We start from the raw sequence: 18,601 nt of genomic DNA, 5'->3' as shown, positions 1-18,601 counted from the left end.
TATTTTGCTGTGTTGTGAATGTTTATTTTCTAACTAATCAGCTCATTATTTCCAAGCATTACATTCCCAGCATTGCCACAGTGGAAACACAGCAATGTGTGTGGCCCAGGATCTGGACACGTCACTGACACCCAATGCAGAAAATACAATAGCAGAATTGGTTTCCAGCCTTATCCTCCGAGTGTGGAGGAACAGCCCTCTGTTACTTGTGCGATGCTTTAGCAGGAGACAATGCCTTTCAGGAACGTCGCTGGGGGCCTGAGCAGCGATCGCACACCTGACCGATCCCAGGATCTCCGCGGGCCGCTGGGAAGAGCCGAACCCGACTCCCGCCCCGCGGGCTTTCTGTGCCAGGGTAAGAACGTGTTTCTGTTCCCAGCACGTTTAGCGCTGCAAAACTCGTCAGAGAGCTGAAAGGGCGCTTTATACGTTAATTTTGGAGATTTGCCCGTCTAAACTCTTCATCCCGGCGCCGGGCGCCTCCGCCTGCCCCAGCGGCTCCGGCGGGACTCCGGCCGCGGCGGAACCCGGCCCGCGGGAGGCTTCCCGGCCGCGGCGGGCGCACGCCGATCCTGCGGAGCGCTCTCGCGGAGCGGCGCCGCCGCCAGTCCGGCTCCACGGCAGCTCCACGGCGGTCCCGCGGGCGCGGAAGGGGCGCGCAGCCCCCGAGCAGCAGCGTTTGGAGTTCCCTCCCTTCAGCGATCACAAACTCCGCTCCTACGCGCTTATTTCCTCCTGCCTCCCAAGCCAGCTTCCTGCCCGCGCTGCACCGATTCTCCCCGGCATCCCGCCCGCCCCGCCGCGCCGCCGGTTCGCGGGCGGCCCGGGACGGTGGCGGCGGGGGCGGTGGGCGGCCCGCGAGTGGCCCCGATTGGCGCAGCCGGCGCACGTGGGGCCGCCCTCACGCCTCGGCGCTGGCAGCGCGGCCGCCGCCGCGGGGCACGGCACGGCACGGCAGGGCGGGGGAGCGCACCGGGCTCCGCTCCGCGCGGGTCTCCGCGCACCGCACGCGGCGCTGCGGCGGGGAGGGGAGAGAGAGGAGTCCAGCCGAGCCTGCGGAAAGGTGAGTGAGTGTGGGGGCGTCAGACGCCGTTCTGCGGGTCGCGGTGGCCGTGGGGTGCGCGGGGGCAATGTGCTCATCGGCTCCCTCGGTGGCGCGCCGCGCTCGCCCCGTTGGGGCTGCCGGCTGCGCGGCGCCCGCGGGCGGAACTCTCGGAGGGAGCGGGCCGGCGAGTTAGTGATCAACTCCGCGGCGGCGTCCTCCGCCCCGGCACGGCGCCGGGACCTCCTGGGCGCGCCGGGGATGCCGGGCCGAGGCAGCCGGGTGTGCACCCCGGGGGGAGGCGGCCGTTCCCGCGGGCGGGGGCGGCCGGGGCCGCGGAGCTCCGCCGAGCGCCGTCTGCAGCGCGGCTGGGGCGAGGCGGGCGGTGCGTCCGGCAGCGCAGCCCTTCAGCCCTCGCAGTCGGAGGCTGTGGGAGCGGGGGGGCCCGGCTCTGCAGACCCGGCACAGGAGGCTTTGCTCCGACACCGGCCCCGAGGTCTGCGCTGCCTGGAGCCGCTGGTGCAGCCCGGCGGTGGTCGGTCCCTATCGACCGTCCTCGGGAGGTTCTGCGGGTGAAGAGCAGCACAGAACCGGCTAGTAAACGTTGAGCTGATGTACTGCTCCCCTTCCAACACGATGTTTCAAGAGTAACCTTGACAGTCCAGTGGAACGACCACCGCCACCTTCCCCACTTTCTGTTTGAGCCAGCTTTGCTAATACAAAAGTAAATCTACAATAGCTGTCGTCATTATCCACTTGTGATGGATAATCCACAGCTGATGAAATCTGAAGTTCATGGAAATATTTACCATTATTTAGAGAAATGTGTTATTCCTTTTTCATCATATTTTGCCCTCTGTCAAACAGAGGAGCTTATGTGTAAGGAATTGCATCACTTTGCAAATCCCTCTATCTTTCTCTGAATATAAGCTGTCTTTTAGGATGTCTTCAACTTGGCTGTTTTCCTTTTGTGAGTCAGAGCTAGTGATACTGCTTTTCATTGCTTGATACTTTTCATTGCTAGTGATACTGCTTTCATTGCTTGAACGGGCTCCACAGAGCCATGACACCTCTCTTAAGAGTTTTAGGAGTTGTTGCTCCTGTGATGGGGATCATCTGGCAACTCTGCTTAACGTTCCTGAGGCAGACAAGACCTTTTCCAGCCTAAAATACTGGAAGATGATGATAAGGTATCTTGATTTTCTTTTGATTGTGACATCTAATCAGTGCTGCAGTGACTAACTGTAGGGGAGGTCTCTAACGTGTCATCTCTTGCAAGGGAGGAGTAAGCAGAGGGCAGGGAAGTTGTATCTTGCTGGTGATGCATTGCGTTAGCAACTGAAGGGTTTCTTTTTCACATCTGTGGTTTCCAAGCACACTTTACCCCTGGTTTTTTCTGTAATTCTAATAAGTTTTTTTTAATAAGGCCCTAAGAACTCAAAACATAATGAACACAGAATACATGTGGTAGTTTGAGTGCAAGTAATCATAATGGGGAGTTGGGCTTTTTTTTTTTCCCATGCTCTGTGAATCGGAATTTACAGCTTCTTGTCGCTAGGAAGAATGTTCCCCGTGAGGTCGATGTTAGTCTGCTTGGTAAATACTTGAAAAAGTCACTTTCAGTGAAATGTTTAAGGCCTTTCTGCTTGAGGAAATGCAGTTACATTGAAGTCATGCCACCCTAATTTCCCTTCTATTACTCCTGATTTTCTTCAGGACTATGCCTTAAAAGTTGCATGGCACCTTTAAAAATGTACTAAGGTGAAAAAGTGAAAATAAAAAGTACTGTAACATTTTGAATGTCGAGTGAAAGCACCATTTTGGAAGTTAGCCCAGTCACCATTTTGTGATAGCTTCCTCAGGTGAAGGAATTTCCAGGTGGAAAAAAAAAAAAAGGCTGTGCGATGGGAAGAATTGTGCAATGGGAAAGTAAGGGGTATCTTACCCTTAAGTAAGGGTGTTTGCTGTGGTGACTGAGATTTCTGTTAACTTGCACATGTTGATTTCTCATCTCTATTTCATGAATTCTCAAGTTTCTGAGTGTCTCCTAGACATGGTCTGGATCGGAACATGTAAAGTCAGGGAAGTGTGATGATAACAGGGTGTTATGAGCCATAGAAGGGTCAAAGAGAAGTACTTTTTGTTTTTGTTTTTTTTTTCTTTGATATTTGTGTTTGGATCACCTCAGTCCTGTGTGGATGTGGGATGTTTAGACAGTGAAGATAATATGAGCCATTTATCAAGTCCTCAGTATGAAGGGGTTTTTTTTTCCTCCTACTTGAATATTTTTTCTTTGTACTATTTAAGGCTACTTTTACTAGAAGTTCACTTCTTAAGATGAATTCATCAATAGGTACTTGTTGTATTTGTGGTGTTGTGATTAGATTAAAGCATGAATTTAGAAAACTTAAAAATACTTTTTTTAAAAAAATCCTGCTTATAAGACTCTATGGGATGTCTTCTGTTTTATTATGAAATGCCAGCTCTGCAAAATAGTAGCTGTTAGTTTCCTTTGGGGAGAAGCATGCTGTCTAAGTAATAGTGCATTTGTTCTTTTTTTGTTCTTTCCTTGTAACTTAATGTCTCTTTCCAGTGTCCAGCTGGTAAGCTAACATTGCCAAGGTTGTACAAAAGTGTTTTAATCACAGGTGTTCAGATAATATGGTGGTAAGACAAACTTGTCTTCTGTTTTTAACCAAGCAGGAATGCCATAGCTAACGTGTGCAGAGAAAAATCAAGTCCTTCAAGGGAACACTTAATTTTCCTAGTCCTGGGTTGGCGATCTGGTGTTGCTGGGGGTTTGAAAAATGGATGAATTAAAAAGCCTTGACACTAATTTATATTGTATTCAGACATGCCACTGAATCCATTAATACACTTTTGCATATGACTGCAGCAGTTAGTGCTGGTTTAAATGTATAGAAGCGTGTTTAAATTTAGGCTTTGGTTTGCCTGTTTCTTGTTCTGAGTCAGGACATGCAAACTAGGATGTATCTAGTATTTTATCAGTGCTAATAAACATTGTGTGATTGTTTACAGTTCCTTGTTGTGTAGGAATTGTTTACATTCCTTGGTTACACAGGTCTTTAATCTTATCTCCAGCAAATTTCTTAAGCTTGGAGAAGAGGAAAGGAAAATAGTAATGATAATTCAAATCAAAAACTGTGTTAACAAGAGAAGGGACTATTGGTTTTTCTGCCTAAATGATGTCATAGAACATTTAGGCTGTGGTGTGCAGAGAGAAAGTGGTTTTAGGGAAATGGGAGGAAGGACATTGCCTCTTACTACTTTTTTTTTCTCCTCTGGGTAATCTGCTGTCACAGAAAGGAATGATGATTTTTCAAAAGCAAGTGCATTTCTGAAGCTATATATAGCAGAAATAAACTCATGAAATATATTCACTGGTAACTGAGGGCCAAAAAGATATCAGCCCATTTAACAAAATCATTGTATTAGAACTCTTTCAAAATTGCCAGTATCCTCTTCCATCCTGAAAAACCTTTTCCCAGTAGTCTATTTTCTTTTCCAGTTGGAGGCTCAGTTGACTTTTGGCATGTGTTGTTCATTGTGGTGCTCTAGACCTCATAGTTGAACATTAAGCTGCCTTTTTTTCCATCTTAAGCTTGGCAGACATCCTCTTCACCTGAGGTTTTTGACACAGACGGTGCTGTGGGGCTTCTTTGTCATAAGTATAAAAGATTCCTTTTTAAATTGGATTGCATGACTGTGAGTGAGCTTGATATATTACATATTCCTACTTTCCCTTTCAAAATTTTTTTTGCAGGTAGTTTTGGGAAAGGATTCCTGCTGAAATGCTGCAGGTCTGGGAGCAGTTTGGACTGTAATCTTCCTGTGTTCTTTACAAGACACCACTTGTATTGGATGCTTGGAAGACCCAGGTTTCTATATGTGTGTGTTATCAGTTTCAGACTTTTATATGTAGATAACAGTGCTAACCTACTGTCAACAGCACCAGGGGAAGAAAATCCAGACTCTTCTGTTCTGTAGCATTTTGATTTCCTTAGTAAAACCAGGAGCATTGTGGTAGTTCAAGGTTGCTCAGTGGCACAGAATTCTTACCAGTGCCTATGAGTACAAGTTACTGAAGGTTTTACAGTCATGAACTGCGGATTAAAGTCCAGCACTAAAAGCTGAACTTAGGGTTTTTTTGCCCTTTAAGCTTGGTTCTGGTCTTGCTGTAGACATGAGAATGGTGCCAGCTCCAGGAGTCTTTTCTTTTTTTTTTCTTCTGCCTTTACTCTCTTGTGTGGTTTTAAATTTCAGACACTTACACTTCATTATCTCTTCCTAGAGACTGCTCATGCTTTTTATATATATGAAGTCTGTAAGTAGTGTGAAACATGCTGTGTAATTGCAGACAGATCCATTAATAATAGGGCAAACCCCGAGATTATGTGTATCTGTATGAAACACTTAGGATGGAGAGACTTAGGAAGCCAGGTTTCTGGGTAGGTTGAGTTTTTCTTTTCTGTGCATAAAACCAAACAATTAACCATATAACAGTAATAAATAATAAACTTGTTTTACAATAGATTTCAATATAAGAAATTAACATACTCCTACTTGATTTAAACTAAGCCATAGTTAAATTATTAGGATTCTGCTGCTGTGGAAACAATTCCTTTTTCGTTATGCTTCACTATAAGATAAAACTGGAAATGTATCTTTTGTAAAATTTGGTGCTTGCCTGCAATTCATCTGCAAAAAATAAATACTTATAATTTCTTCTTGCTAACTGTGCTGGTCAACAAGTTTTTTATTTACACATTTTGCTTTTGGGTCTCCTTTTCACAAGCCATTCTGTGCTATGTTTGCAGGCTGTTTTAGAAAACACTCTTTGGAACTTGCAAAGACTTGCTTGGAGAGCCAAACCAGTAATTCTTTAACTTTGTTTACAGATTTACTTCAGGGTTGTTGAGGTGCAAAACTGAGATGTAATCTAATATTTTTCCTACCTTTCCACTTGCTAGTGTATTTAGGAGGAGGGGAAGAGCAAACAACTGGCCATATGCAGTATACACTTGGAAAACTCCCTCTTGGTAACTAATAAAAAATCTAGGATGTTCATGAGCTTCCTCTTGAATTGTTTGCCTTTAATGGGCCATTATCTGAGCATATCAACTTTCTGTATTCATTTAAAGTGACACAGTGCTCAGTTCAACATTGTTAATTGTATATGGAAAGAAAGAAGGAAAGAAAGAAGGAAAGATTGGAATTACACAGAGTGAGTTGCTGTTAGTTCATTTATTTCCTTGAGCTTATTTGTCAGGTATTTCTGAGAGTGTAATAAAGTGTCCAAATGCTTTGATATACCCAGAGGTTAGTGACTAGTCTGTTAGCACCTCTGTGACTTTAATATCAACATGGCAGGTAGTTTTTTGAAGTGGCAATTTGTTCAGTGTAGGTTAACAATCAACTCTACCTCTAACAGCAAACATTTGTAAGTCTGTAGGATGCCTTGCTGGGGCCTTGGGCTTTCAGGCAGCATGGAGAAAGGATGGGTGCTCAGAGATGTGCTCTGCTCATGTGTAACAATGCAAAGGGGCTTCTTTCTGGCTTCCTGCTGGCCACCAGTTCCTTGCTGGTAGGCTTCTACTGCAGGTGGGCTCTGCCCAGGCCTTTGCCACATTTTTCATTGCATGAAAGTTACAAGATTCAGAGGGTCTGGTGTCTTTCCACAAGAAAGGGCCAACAAAAAAACTTGTATTCAGCTACCCTTACTGTCTTAAGGAAAGATTTAAAGATGGGTGCTTAAACTCTAAATTTACCACTTAGTTTTGTCATTTTAAAATCTAGATCTATGCTGAAAGGGTTGCCTTAAAGAAGCAGTCTGACTTTAAAAGAAAAAAACCCTGAAGATCACAGAACCATAGAACAGCTGAGTTTGGACGAGACCTCTGAAGTTCCTTGTTACAGTTTTATTATACCACTCTCTTTAGGAGAAGAGCTGTGTTAAGCTTAGCTTTTTTTGACAGTGGTCTCAGGCCCATGGTGTGATTCTTGGGCTTGTCTGTGCAAGGCCAGGAGTTTGACTTCATGATCTTTGAGGGTCCATTCCAACTCAGGATGCTCTGTGATTTGTTTTGGGAGATATAGAAAGGAAGTTGCGGCTTGTAAATACAGAGGTTTGCTAGTTTGAGGGGATATCAAACAAAGAAGACTGTGTTGTGAGCAGACAGCTGAGTGAAGTCAAAGGCACATTCACAGATTGAATGGAGTTCTTGGTCACTGGAACTGAAATTTTCCTAACTTACATATTTTTGAACCGTAAATGGGGACCTTTTAAGAATCATCTTACATTGTGCCCAAGCTATTAATTTTTGTCTTGATCAGTACAGAATTTCAGTTTCGGTATAAACACACTTTTAATATGTTATTTGACAAAGCATTATTCTTGACTGATTTTAGTAAAACTCACAACTTAAGAAAATTAATGTATCAATTGTTTATTTAAAACATTGGTTTTACTGTAGCCTGTGTGCATTTGCAGCTATTCAGAACTGACTGTCAGAGGAGCAAAGAATGATTCAACAGCATATGAGGTGCTGGCTGCTTCCCACATCATTGGTAATGTATGATCTGTATTTGAAAAATGTAACCAAGACTGAATATTTACATGTTTTAATGGTTTTTTTCTGGGCAATTGACTAGTTTGACTATGACATGAGACTGCATTTGCTCTAAGTTGGGGTATTTGGATCACTTTCAGTTTACCAGGGCCTGAAATATACATACTAAAATTCACGATGGAAATGTTTGTTTTGAAGTTTCTGATTTAACTCTCAGTTTACCAGGGCGTGAAATATACATACTAAAATTCACGATGGAAATGTTTGATTTGAAGATTCTGATTTAACTCCTGTGGAAGCTAAAGGCTGCAGCTGACTTCACTGGGATTTGAACAGAGCAGGCAGGCAAGCTTTGTCCCTCAGAGTTGCTTTAATATTTCTGTTTCCTATGTATTTAGTAAGGCTTCAGATGTTCCTTTAGTATGTAACTATAGGACTAGGTAATGTGTTTCATAGATGCTGAGACACAGTTACAGAATATAATCTATTGTTTAAATATCCAAATACAAGACTCACTGCCATAGGTGATCAGTTGTACCTTGCAGAGTTGTTAATTAACCCACACTTAGACACAGATTGTGTTTGTGATTGAGTCTGGGCTTAAACAGAGAGTCTTTTATGTCAGTTCTGCATTGACTTGTGAGTTAATGCTGTCTACTTAGGCACCTGATTGTCTTCTGACCTGAGGTGTCCACATTTCCTGTCAAGTCAGTGGAAGGAGTTGAAAGCCTTGGGGGCCTGAATCACAGCACTGTAGTGTTTCACAAAATAGTAATGACATTACTTCAGTAAGCAATATTAAAAAGCATGAACAGAAATAGCTTTTATGTGAGTTGGGAGTAAGGCAATACAATTTTGTCACTGCTGTGTTAGCTGAAGGTAGCTGTGTCTGTTGGGTTACACCTCATTCACACATCTTGACACACCACTGTCCCTGCTTGCCCCAGTTTGCCAAGGTCATGCTGAATTGTGGATGGCTCTTGTCCCCAGCCCAGGAAATCAGATGAATGGGGGTGTCTCTTGAGAAAGCTTTGGGAAGGTAAGCTAATTGATTATCTGTGAAATTTTTCAGGAGGAAGCTAGCAGTTAGGACCTCTAACTTACTGTAATGATTTGATGGGATCTGAAATACAGCATTTAGTGTCTGAAAAGTGAATTCCTTGTGTCCAATATGATATTTTAACTCAGAGAGCCCTTATCTGACCAAAGGCTAATGTGACGGCCTTTAAAGGATTAAGAAACCAGTGTGCCTAAACCTCGATAAAGGAATTTAGTAGATAGGAGCCATATATAGGGCACCTTCAGATCCTTGTAAGAATTACATAGAAGACTAGTTTCAGGTTCTGTTTGGTTGCTAGACAATGTTTCATTTTAGGGGACAAGAAGTATGCAATTAAAAAATATTAGACTTCAGTAACTTTTAATTTTTGGGGGGGGGTAAACATTATGCATTTTAACCTCCTAAAAAGAAAACTTCAAAGATAAGCTCTGTAAGCTAAGAAATATACTGGATTTAGTCATGCCATGTAAAATAACAGTGCATTAAACTGCCCTTCTTTTTTTTTCAGTGGTGGTTATTATGAAAGATACAGCAGTGTTTTGGAGTGTGAGCATAAGGGCTTATGATGGTTCCAGATGCTTGTGGGTCCACTTCTAGTTACTTCTATATAAATCTTCTAATTTATTCCTGTAGAAATGATTGCTTATTTGTGAAAGTGGGCAGGTCTGGGCTGAGGCAAGGCTTGATCCTGTTGTCCTTGGAGTGCAGTAACAGTGCTTCTGCATTCCTCTTAAGGGGGTGATAAGACCATGTTTCCAACTCTGCTTTCTGTTCCTCTCCACTAGTTTATTAGGGAGCTGGTTTAGTTTTCTGGATGTTTGGGTAAAGAAAACTGAGAATCCTCCAGTAGTATCAGACACTTGTTTATTTCATGTTTGTCCCCTATGGAAACCTGTGAAGCAGGATATAGTCAAGATGCTAACATAGCCTGTGTTTAGTTTCTTGTTTCAGACAGTAATAGCTGGTGTCTTCAGATCTTAACTTGAGAATTCTGACTGGTTTTGTGTGTGAAAGTAGATGTTTTTAATTCAAAAGCTAAATTTGCAGTTTTGTTTTTGTTTTTTCTATTCCATTTGGTTACAGTAGAAAGTGCAGGAATGGATTGTCTTTGACAGTAACCCAGGTACTACTTTAGGTGCTAAGTGAGGCTTCCTTACAGCTCTCTCTGAGCAGTGATTAAGCTGAAGAATGCATTTGTGCAGTCCTGTAACACTGACCTGATGGTCCCATAAGTGCTCAGCAGATGCCAAACTCTCCCATACATTCATGGGCAGGGTGTGGTGACCCCCTCATTTTCTGCAGGAAGATATAATCTTAAATGAGTTGTTCAAGGTGATATCCATAGTAAAACTGTGATAATAATACATCTTTCTAGTTCTGTTTTTATAGATTATCAGTGTATCAGACTTTATCTTTTAAGCAGTTCAGTAAGAAATTTGTAATCAACTCAGTGTGCATTTGAAGGCCTCTTAAAAATTTGGGAATTCATCCCATGGAGAATCTTGCCCAGTGTGTAACACAAACATCTTCCCTTTCCAGTTTGTAACAAACCTGTTACTTAGGTTTCTAGGGTAAAACAGGCAGTGATGTATATGGACTGTTTTTCTGTCTCTTTCATTGTGCATCTGTTGTGTCTTCCTCTGTGTCTGACATAGTGTGTGCATGTACCCCACACATAGTCTGTGCATGTCTCTGCACAGAAGGAAGTGAATTTTCACAGGTGGAGCAATAGAAGCCAGCCTTGTGAAGGTGTAGTGTCTGGATGTTTCGTAGGGAGCTGGTTTGGTGGCTGGGAGCATTTTCTCACTTCCTGCTGGTGACAAAGCAGTAAATCCCAGGTTGTTTTTCTCTGTGTTCCCCCCCACTATGTGGATTTATTTAATGCTCTTGCAGCACAGGTTTATCTGAACTTCAGGATGTTCCCAGCTTTGACATGAGTGCTCATACTTATTTTTACCTTTCCATTTAAACATTTCTCCTCCTCCCCTTTTCAAAAGGGTGGTATGAGGTGAGGTTGACAATTGATGTCTGTTATGACTAAAAGTAATAGTTTACCCCTTCTGATAGAGGGGTAAACACATAATTTAGCTTGCAGTTAAGAGGAAAATGTTTTTCATTTCACTCAGTGAGCTATGCTGAGGAGGGGATAATAGGAATGAGAAAAGTGGAATCCAGACTGTGATCTAATGTATTGTAGTATGTTTTGCTGAATAAAATTTCCTGAAAATAGAGAAGAGATTCTGGAGGACTCCTAGGAAATGCAGCAATTCCCCTAGAAACATGTCTGAGATGAGAGGAAATGAGAGTTCAGTACCACTGAAACACAGAGAGGTGCAATGAGTTGTCTTCTGAGGTGTGGGAGCTATGGGAGGTATTTATCTGATTAATGAACCAGTAGCACTGGTTCAGCAGTCTTCCATGGACAAGGATTATTCCTTTAACATGGTCTCAGCTGTGGCTTATCTCCTTCTAATGTCACTTTGTTTTCTGCCTTTATAATTCTGTCTGTTTCTTCCTTATTTCTCACTGTTCTTTATCTTAGCAACCTTTGTACATTATTTTAATCACGAGGCTCTTCTCTTTCAAACCTCATTTAGTAGTCCCCAGGGACCTCTTAAGGGCCTTAATAGGTGCATATTTCCCTGTCATGTGTCAATTTAAACATTAACTATGGCATCTTTAGTCAAAGAATGTTGACTAGAGATTGATTTCATCTATTTATAGGTGAGTTCTCACCTTTCTTCATGTTCTTACTTCCTCATTTAAATAATCATACTTTTCTAGTTTATCTTAGAAACAAGGTAACTTTGGGAAGAGTAAGATGTGACCCAGGTGACTGGAAAAGGGGGAGGATTGTGCCCATCTTGAAAAACGATAGAAAGGAGGATCCTGGAAGCTACCAACTTGCCAACCTCACCTCTGTGCCTGGGAAGGTCATGGAATGGATGCTCCTAGAAGCCCTGCTAGGGCGCATTGAGGACAGGAAGGTGACTTGAGACAGCCAGCACAACTTCAGCCAGGGCAGGTCCTGCCTGATCAAGTGGCCTTCTGTGTTGGAGTGACTCCATCAGTGGACAAGGGAAGCTACAGGTGTCATTTATCTGGACCTTTGACATGGTCCTCCACAACATCCTACTCTTTAAATTGGAGAGAGAAGGATTTGCTGGGTGGACTGTTAAATGGATAAGAAATTGTTTGGATTGTCACATCCGGAGGGTAGTAGTCAACAGCTCAGGGACAAGGGACATCAGTGACAAGTGGTGTCCCTTAGGGATCTGTAAATGGTGGTATTTAGTATCTTCTTCATTGATGTAGACAGAGGGATTGAGTGCACCCTCAGCAAATTTGCAGGTGACACCAAGCTGAGCTGTGTGGTTGACACACCTGAAGGATGGGATGCCATCCAGAGGGACCTAAATAAGCTCAAGAACTGTGCCATGGGAACTTTAGGAGTTTTAACAAGACCAAGTGCAAGGTGCTGCACTAGGCTGGGGCAGCCCCTGGTATCAGCACAGGCTGGGGATGAACAGACCCAGAGCAGCCCTGCCCAGAAGGACTTGGGGTGCTGCTGGCTGAGAGGCTGGACATGAGCCAGCCATGTGTGCTGGAACCGGATAATCTTTAAGGTCCCTTCCAGCCCAAGCCATTCCATAGTTCTGCAGTTGTGTGACTCTATAGTTTCTATTCCCCTCTACTTTCATTTCTACTCCCCTTTCACAATGTTTCTTCTGAGTTGCATACTTCAAATGAAACAACCAAGTTATTGATGATAAGGGATGAAAGGTAAGTGTTCTATGAATGCCACTGTGGTATGTTCTGGATCTTTCCAAATATGTTATTACACTCTGTGACAGGATGTGAAGTATTCCACACACATTGAGTAAATAATAGTTGTGATGAATAAATCCTTTTAAATTAGCAGAGCTGGATAACTTGTTTATGAACATCTTAAAATGAAAAGCCTGAAGAAATGTAGATAGAATAAGGAAGGACCTGGAATTATGTTAGATATCTAATTAAATGGTTGCTTTTTATTCTGTTGTGGAACAAAAGAAGCCAATGCTTTGCCAGTGCTGAAGGGTCACTGAAAAGAAAAAGACAAATTTGAAGTTGTGGGTGGTTGTTTGCCTCAGTATAGTGCTGGCAAGTCTAATATACTTTATTATGTGCAGAGGATTCTGTATTTAATTAAGCTTAAAATGTGAGTAATGTACATTCAAAGGCAAGAGAAATACCTCTGTTATCTTTTAATCTTTCATTGAATGCAATTGATTTCAGTGTAGGATTATCTGTATTACAAGGTGCAGGACACTGAAGGGCTGCTTCCACTTCTGGTTGGCATTTTTCATTGTTCTAAAATGTCTGGGCATTTTAAGTATGGGCAAAATATATATATATAATACTTTGAATTTTCTCTTGGTTTCTTTAAAATTATTGGTAAAGGTTATCTTTGGTATACATAATTTGTAAATTAATTACGTATTTATATGTACCTGAGATCTTTGCTTTTTAAGAGGTGAATTTGCATCTCTGCATAACCACAATATTTTGTTTTTTTTGTTTTGGTCTTTGGCCCAAATGGACATCTGAGGCAAAAAAAAAAAAAATTAATTTTATTAGAAGTTTTTTTAAGTTTATTAGAAGTAGATCCTTGCTTGATTCCAGATGGAAATCTCTCAGTTCTCTTGGGGGTCCTATGAAATAGTTCTTTCCTTCAGTAATAAAACAGTCTCTCAAGTATAAATGGTGCTAGAATTGTCAAGCTGAGTGAGCAACTAAAACTAATGAGTTGCAAAGAATTCCAAGTATGCATCTGGCTTTTAGGGCTATACCCACAGTTTTGTGATATCTTTATTTGGGAAAACATCTCTTGCTTTCTTTACTTGCTGTGCAGATGGCCATACAAAAGATTGCTCTTTGAAGAAAGACTGAAACATCAGTAGGCAAAGTAGATAAAAGCACAGAATGCACTTAACACTCTCTTTCTTAATTTCAGAATCTTTCTCATGAGGATTTAGAAGCAGCTCTTATAATGATGTAGCTTCTGAGAAATTAGTATCTTTGTAAAAGCTAGATGAAAGCCTTTTAAGAAGTTGTAAGAACAATATTTGTACCATGTGCTATGCTCCTACATTCATGGCTTCTTTATTATAGATCTTGGTTTTTACAGAGTTGCCTGTCCTTGTAAACCTTTCTGTATGAAATTTTCTTGGAGAGACTGAAGGTTCTAAAATACTAATAGATTTTGTAGTCCATAGCACATGTATGCTTTGCAAATGAAATGCTTCTTTCTTTTTTTAGCAAATGGAGTAATGTGAATACTTTTTTGAAGAAAAAAACAAAACCCAAAGCTTCCCCTTCTCTCCTTTTCTTCCTGACCAAAGTATTTGGGATATTAACTTTAAAAATGTAATTGAATCTTCTTTTCATTTTTGAAAACTCTCTAACATGAAGACAGGAATGGTAAAAATTTGTAATTACTGCAATCCTGATAATATCCCACTTTTTAAAAAGTGCCAAGTTCTATTGCACTCTTGAAAGTATATGAACTTGTGGAACACTAAGTTCAGCTACCTTAGTGATGAATGACCAGAAGAAAGCACATGTAAATTCCATTTAGGGTGCACCAAGACCCTAATAAGGATATTGCTTAGTGGGTCTTTTTTTTGAAGCTTCCCTTCCTATCTGTATTCACTGTGTTTCATTGGTGGCCTCGCTGTACTTGTTAGGCTGAGTAAAGGCTGTTACTTCATATTCTGACTCATCATCACCCCTGAAATGTATACTGTACATCTTTATTGTATGTAAACTAACTATTTAAAAACCCCAAACAACTTTTTAGTATTTCTTATATCTACCAAGGCTTGGATTCAGACCTTTGAGTTTCTGGTGGGGTTGTTTTGCTTGAAGACTGATACTTATATATGCAACCCTGAGAAACTGTTGTGATGGTAGCATGATGGCTGACACTTACTGGGTAAGGATGAAAATGTTATTTGCAAAGTGGATGTGTGCAGAATCAAACGTGTCTGCCTTATCTCTGTGGGGCATGGGACATTTTTGGTTCATTGGGGGTTTTTTTGCTTTTGTCTTTTGTTTATACTGTGTTTTGTTTTATTAGTGATAATATCTATGATAAAATGCATGGCTGAATCCTTGCATAATGGGAAAGCTACTGAAAGAGCTCTTAAATATTAGTAATTATCTGTGGGGCTTTACCTACCTGCCCTGAAGATCTCTCTCAGGGATTTCTCCAGTTGTTGAACATAATGAGCACAGACCATCATTAATTTTAAAGATACTTGTGTGCCTCACAGGATTCTGGGTCTCTGCTGAGTGGTTGACACTTACTGATTTTCTTCCTCTTGGAGGAAGAAATTCTGTCTTTCTTTTAAGTCTGTCCTGTCACTGTTGCACATTTATCTTTATATAAAAATTAGCAGATTCCCTTCCTTTTATTCTTTTCATACTTCCTAAGTTTCTTTCTCATTGTTCTGATGTTACATACTTGGGTTGCCTTTTTTTTATCTTCTGTTCCATTCCTTCACCAAATTTCACACAGGTATGGGTGGTTAAAAAGATCAGGCATCAGGTTGTCTACTCTGGTTATAGCCTGATTAGTGTGAAAGCTCAATATTGAAAGGAGAAGATTTCAAAGAAAAATGTTAAGCTGCCAGCAAAAATGTACAAAACCTTGATACTTAACAAGGTGTAGAATGCCATGCATACTTCAGTAAAGAGTACTGATCATAGAAGTGTATTAATAATAATAATCTGGATAAGATTTTAACAATTCTAGGACAAGGTCCTAGTTGATGCAAATTTGCTTAAAAATATTTTCTTTCTGACTTCAGTGTACGTTCTCACACTTCTCTAGCCTTGCTACTGTATTGTAACAGGGCTTACACCCCCTGAGTAAAGCTATTTTTGATTCCTTTCAGGAGTGAATAGAGGAGGGAATTGTGTTTCTGGTGAAGCCAGAGCTGTGTACAAGGAAGTACTAGATCTGAATCGTTCTTATTACAGTTGTGAAAAGGCATCAGAGCGGTAAATGGTTCTGTTGTATTGCAGGAAAGACAAAAGACAGTAAACATTTGCATTTGATCTTGAATCTGATTTACATAGTTTATTTAACAAGGCTATCTTGCTTTGATTGTAGAAGAGCAGGAACTTTTGTTGATAAGGTGAATAGCAATTTGAGTTTCTATTTATGCCTTTCCTCTGGTGTTTGCACCTTGGACTTACTGGGTGTCAGATACCTTGAAGAAGTTAATAGATCTGCAGAAGCTAGAAGGAATACTGCACACATTTGAATGCTGAGCAAACATATTATTTTAGGAAAACTGACAGGTCTTAGAGTAAACTTAAAAGTCACCAAATGTACTGGTACATTGAAAACACATCTCCTCAGTGTGAATACAGCTGTACTACCCTCCTGACTTCTGGGAGATAACATCCTGGGAAGGGTGAGTTCTCATAACAGAAGGCAAAGAAAACCTGGTGATGTTTGAAGGACCTAGTTCTTTCTCTGTGTGAAGCACAGTTAGCATCATCTTTGCAGCACAAGGGAAGAGAGAATGAGGTAACCTTCTTGTGGCAGCTTCAGAGGCCACACTGACTGGGTTTGAAAGCACTGTATGAAAACATTCTGTAGTTTTCTGCCCCAGCACCAGTGTAGCCTGGGAATAGGGCTCAAGACTTTGAGGTGTTGACAAATTGTAAATGAAAAAAGATTATATGGGCTTGAAGGGAAGATGAAATTCATCTTCTTTCATTGTCAATTACAGCAGAAATAGCCAGAATAGCATGTTAATTTCAAGTTGACTGTTCAATGTAGATTTAAAAGCCCTGAAATACGTTCACATTTTTTCATGAAACTTGGGTAACTTGAAGCAAGTTGGGAATGTTGTTCTCCCTTTCACCTACACCCCTCTATTCACATTTTGAAATTATATTGGGATTGTACCACCAATTTCCTGTGTGATTGCAGTGTTGTAGTTTTCTGCCTCTCCTTAAATAAAGGTAAGAAACATGACATTATTCCTATTGTCATTGAAAGCGTGTAGTTGAATAATAACAATAAGGGCATTTTGTTAAAGCTGTAAAACTGTCCTAGATCTCTCATAAAAACATTGTTCTTCAAACAAAACTGAAATACTCTAAAATATAGTCTACCAGTATATGTGAACTAGAGGACACAGGCTCAAAGATCAGATGCAAAGTAGTGTAAGCACTTACTGAAAATAAGTTTATGTAAAAAGTGGTAGTAGGTAATTTCTTTTTTATGTCTTCTTTGGGAAACACACTCAAAAAGCTAATAAAAGCAGACATATATGGATCAGAACTGGTTATATTCCACAGGTATGGCATTCAGATCCAACACTTTGCTCCTAAATCTTTTTCTTCTGTATCACCTGCATAGTACTGCCCACTCCTTCCCCTCCAAAAAAATACATACTGGAAGTCCATAAATTGGGAAATTATTTCATCTCCTGTAACCAGCTAAGTTCATTATCACTTCTGTGTATTCAGGTTGTGGTATGAAATTTGCAGATTTGAATTGCTCAAGGCATTCCTCAAAACTATATCAAAACAGTAAGCACAGGACAGGAGTTACAGCTTGATGGACTTGAAGTAGAGGTGTTGAACAGAATGTAGTACTGTGGTGAAAAAATAATCATGTGCCTGGATTATCATAATAATTTTAAAGGATATTTGGGCTGATTTAGCATAGAGACAAACCTTTTTTTCTGAAACTGCATAATGAGAGGAAAGATTGCAGTAAGAGACAGACTGTTCCTGCCAGACACTAGAATTATGTCTATATTGATAAAGTTAGTTGGGATGATTTTTCTTTTCCTTTCTAAGGTGGAGGTGGAAATTCCTCTTTTAGAATATGATTTCTGAGATCTTCTGTTAATATGTGCAACAGTGAGACTGCCAGAAAATGGTTTTCTAAAAATGCAATTTCTTAAGCCAACCAGATGCTTCATTGCAAGCAGTTTCTTTTAATCCACAAGTCAGTAGGTATCAATCCTGTTTAGTGGTTTGAGTTTTAAAAGAAGAACGTTGATGTCACACTGAAGCTTGCATAATGCCAGTGATGGCTGCCTAATGCATATTATTTCTATGGGCTGTCCTAAATTCTAGACTTCACTGGTAGTGCAGATGCTGTACATCATTTTACAGAAATAGAAATGGATGCTCTTCTGGATGCTCCTTTCTGCATTATTTTCAATGTTCAAGATTCAGAGTGACCGAAGAAGATCCTTTTGCCTACCATTTTCCACCAGTGGGCACAGCAATGTTCATAGATATTTCCAATTTAGCAAAACAAGTTCATGAAGGTAATCAAAGACAGGTCATTTTGAAAGAGAGCAGGAAGAGAAAGGGAACCTTTCCCTATGATACTGCCCTTGTACTCAGGTGAGAATGGCTTGGAAATCTGACCTTTGCATATGGGTTTGCTTCCTTTTTTTCCTTTTTTTTCCCCTGTTGGTTATTAATAGAGTGGGTATACTGGAGATAAACCCAAGTTAACCCCTCTGTTATAGTATGTGGACTGCTGTCTCTGAACTAAAATGGGAAGAGGGAACCTTACGTGGGACAGCAGGATACAATTTATGAATGTGACTTTTCAAATCTAGTGTTTTATTTCGGTATACTTTCAGTTTGCATCTGTTTATGTACTTGGCACAGTACTACCATTCATTACTTTAGGATTGACCATTCAATTGGGTTTTTTTATTTTGTATTTTGGAGCATTTTCTATTATTAGACCACCTAAAATGTAAGAATTTGTCAGTGAAGTTGATAATATCTTTTGCTGCTCTGGCTTGAAGGAAGAGCTGTGCTCTCTGCTCATTGATAACTTCTTTGCTTTGTATGATTGTCCTTGAAGGTGGTAAC

At 40.9% G+C, this 18,601-nt stretch overlaps 1 protein-coding gene across 1 annotated transcript in view; it reads left to right on the top strand.

The window, feature by feature from the left end:
- The first annotated feature begins 231 nt into the window (after positions 1–231).
- LOC127059645 (translation initiation factor IF-2-like) overlaps positions 232–18,601 on the top strand; it is a 37,358-nt gene continuing 18,988 nt past the window's right edge. The window contains exons 1-3 of the mRNA XM_050974920.1: positions 232–401; positions 443–1,063; positions 7,554–7,630. Of these exons, the coding sequence (XP_050830877.1) occupies positions 232–401; positions 443–1,063; positions 7,554–7,630 (868 nt within the window). The remainder of the gene's footprint in view (positions 402–442; positions 1,064–7,553; positions 7,631–18,601) is intronic.

Source organism: Serinus canaria, chromosome 5 (assembly GCF_022539315.1).
Source record: "Serinus canaria isolate serCan28SL12 chromosome 5, serCan2020, whole genome shotgun sequence".
In the NCBI taxonomy this organism is placed as follows: Eukaryota; Metazoa; Chordata; class Aves; order Passeriformes; family Fringillidae; genus Serinus; species Serinus canaria.
This window is presented reverse-complemented; position numbering and strand designations above follow the sequence as displayed.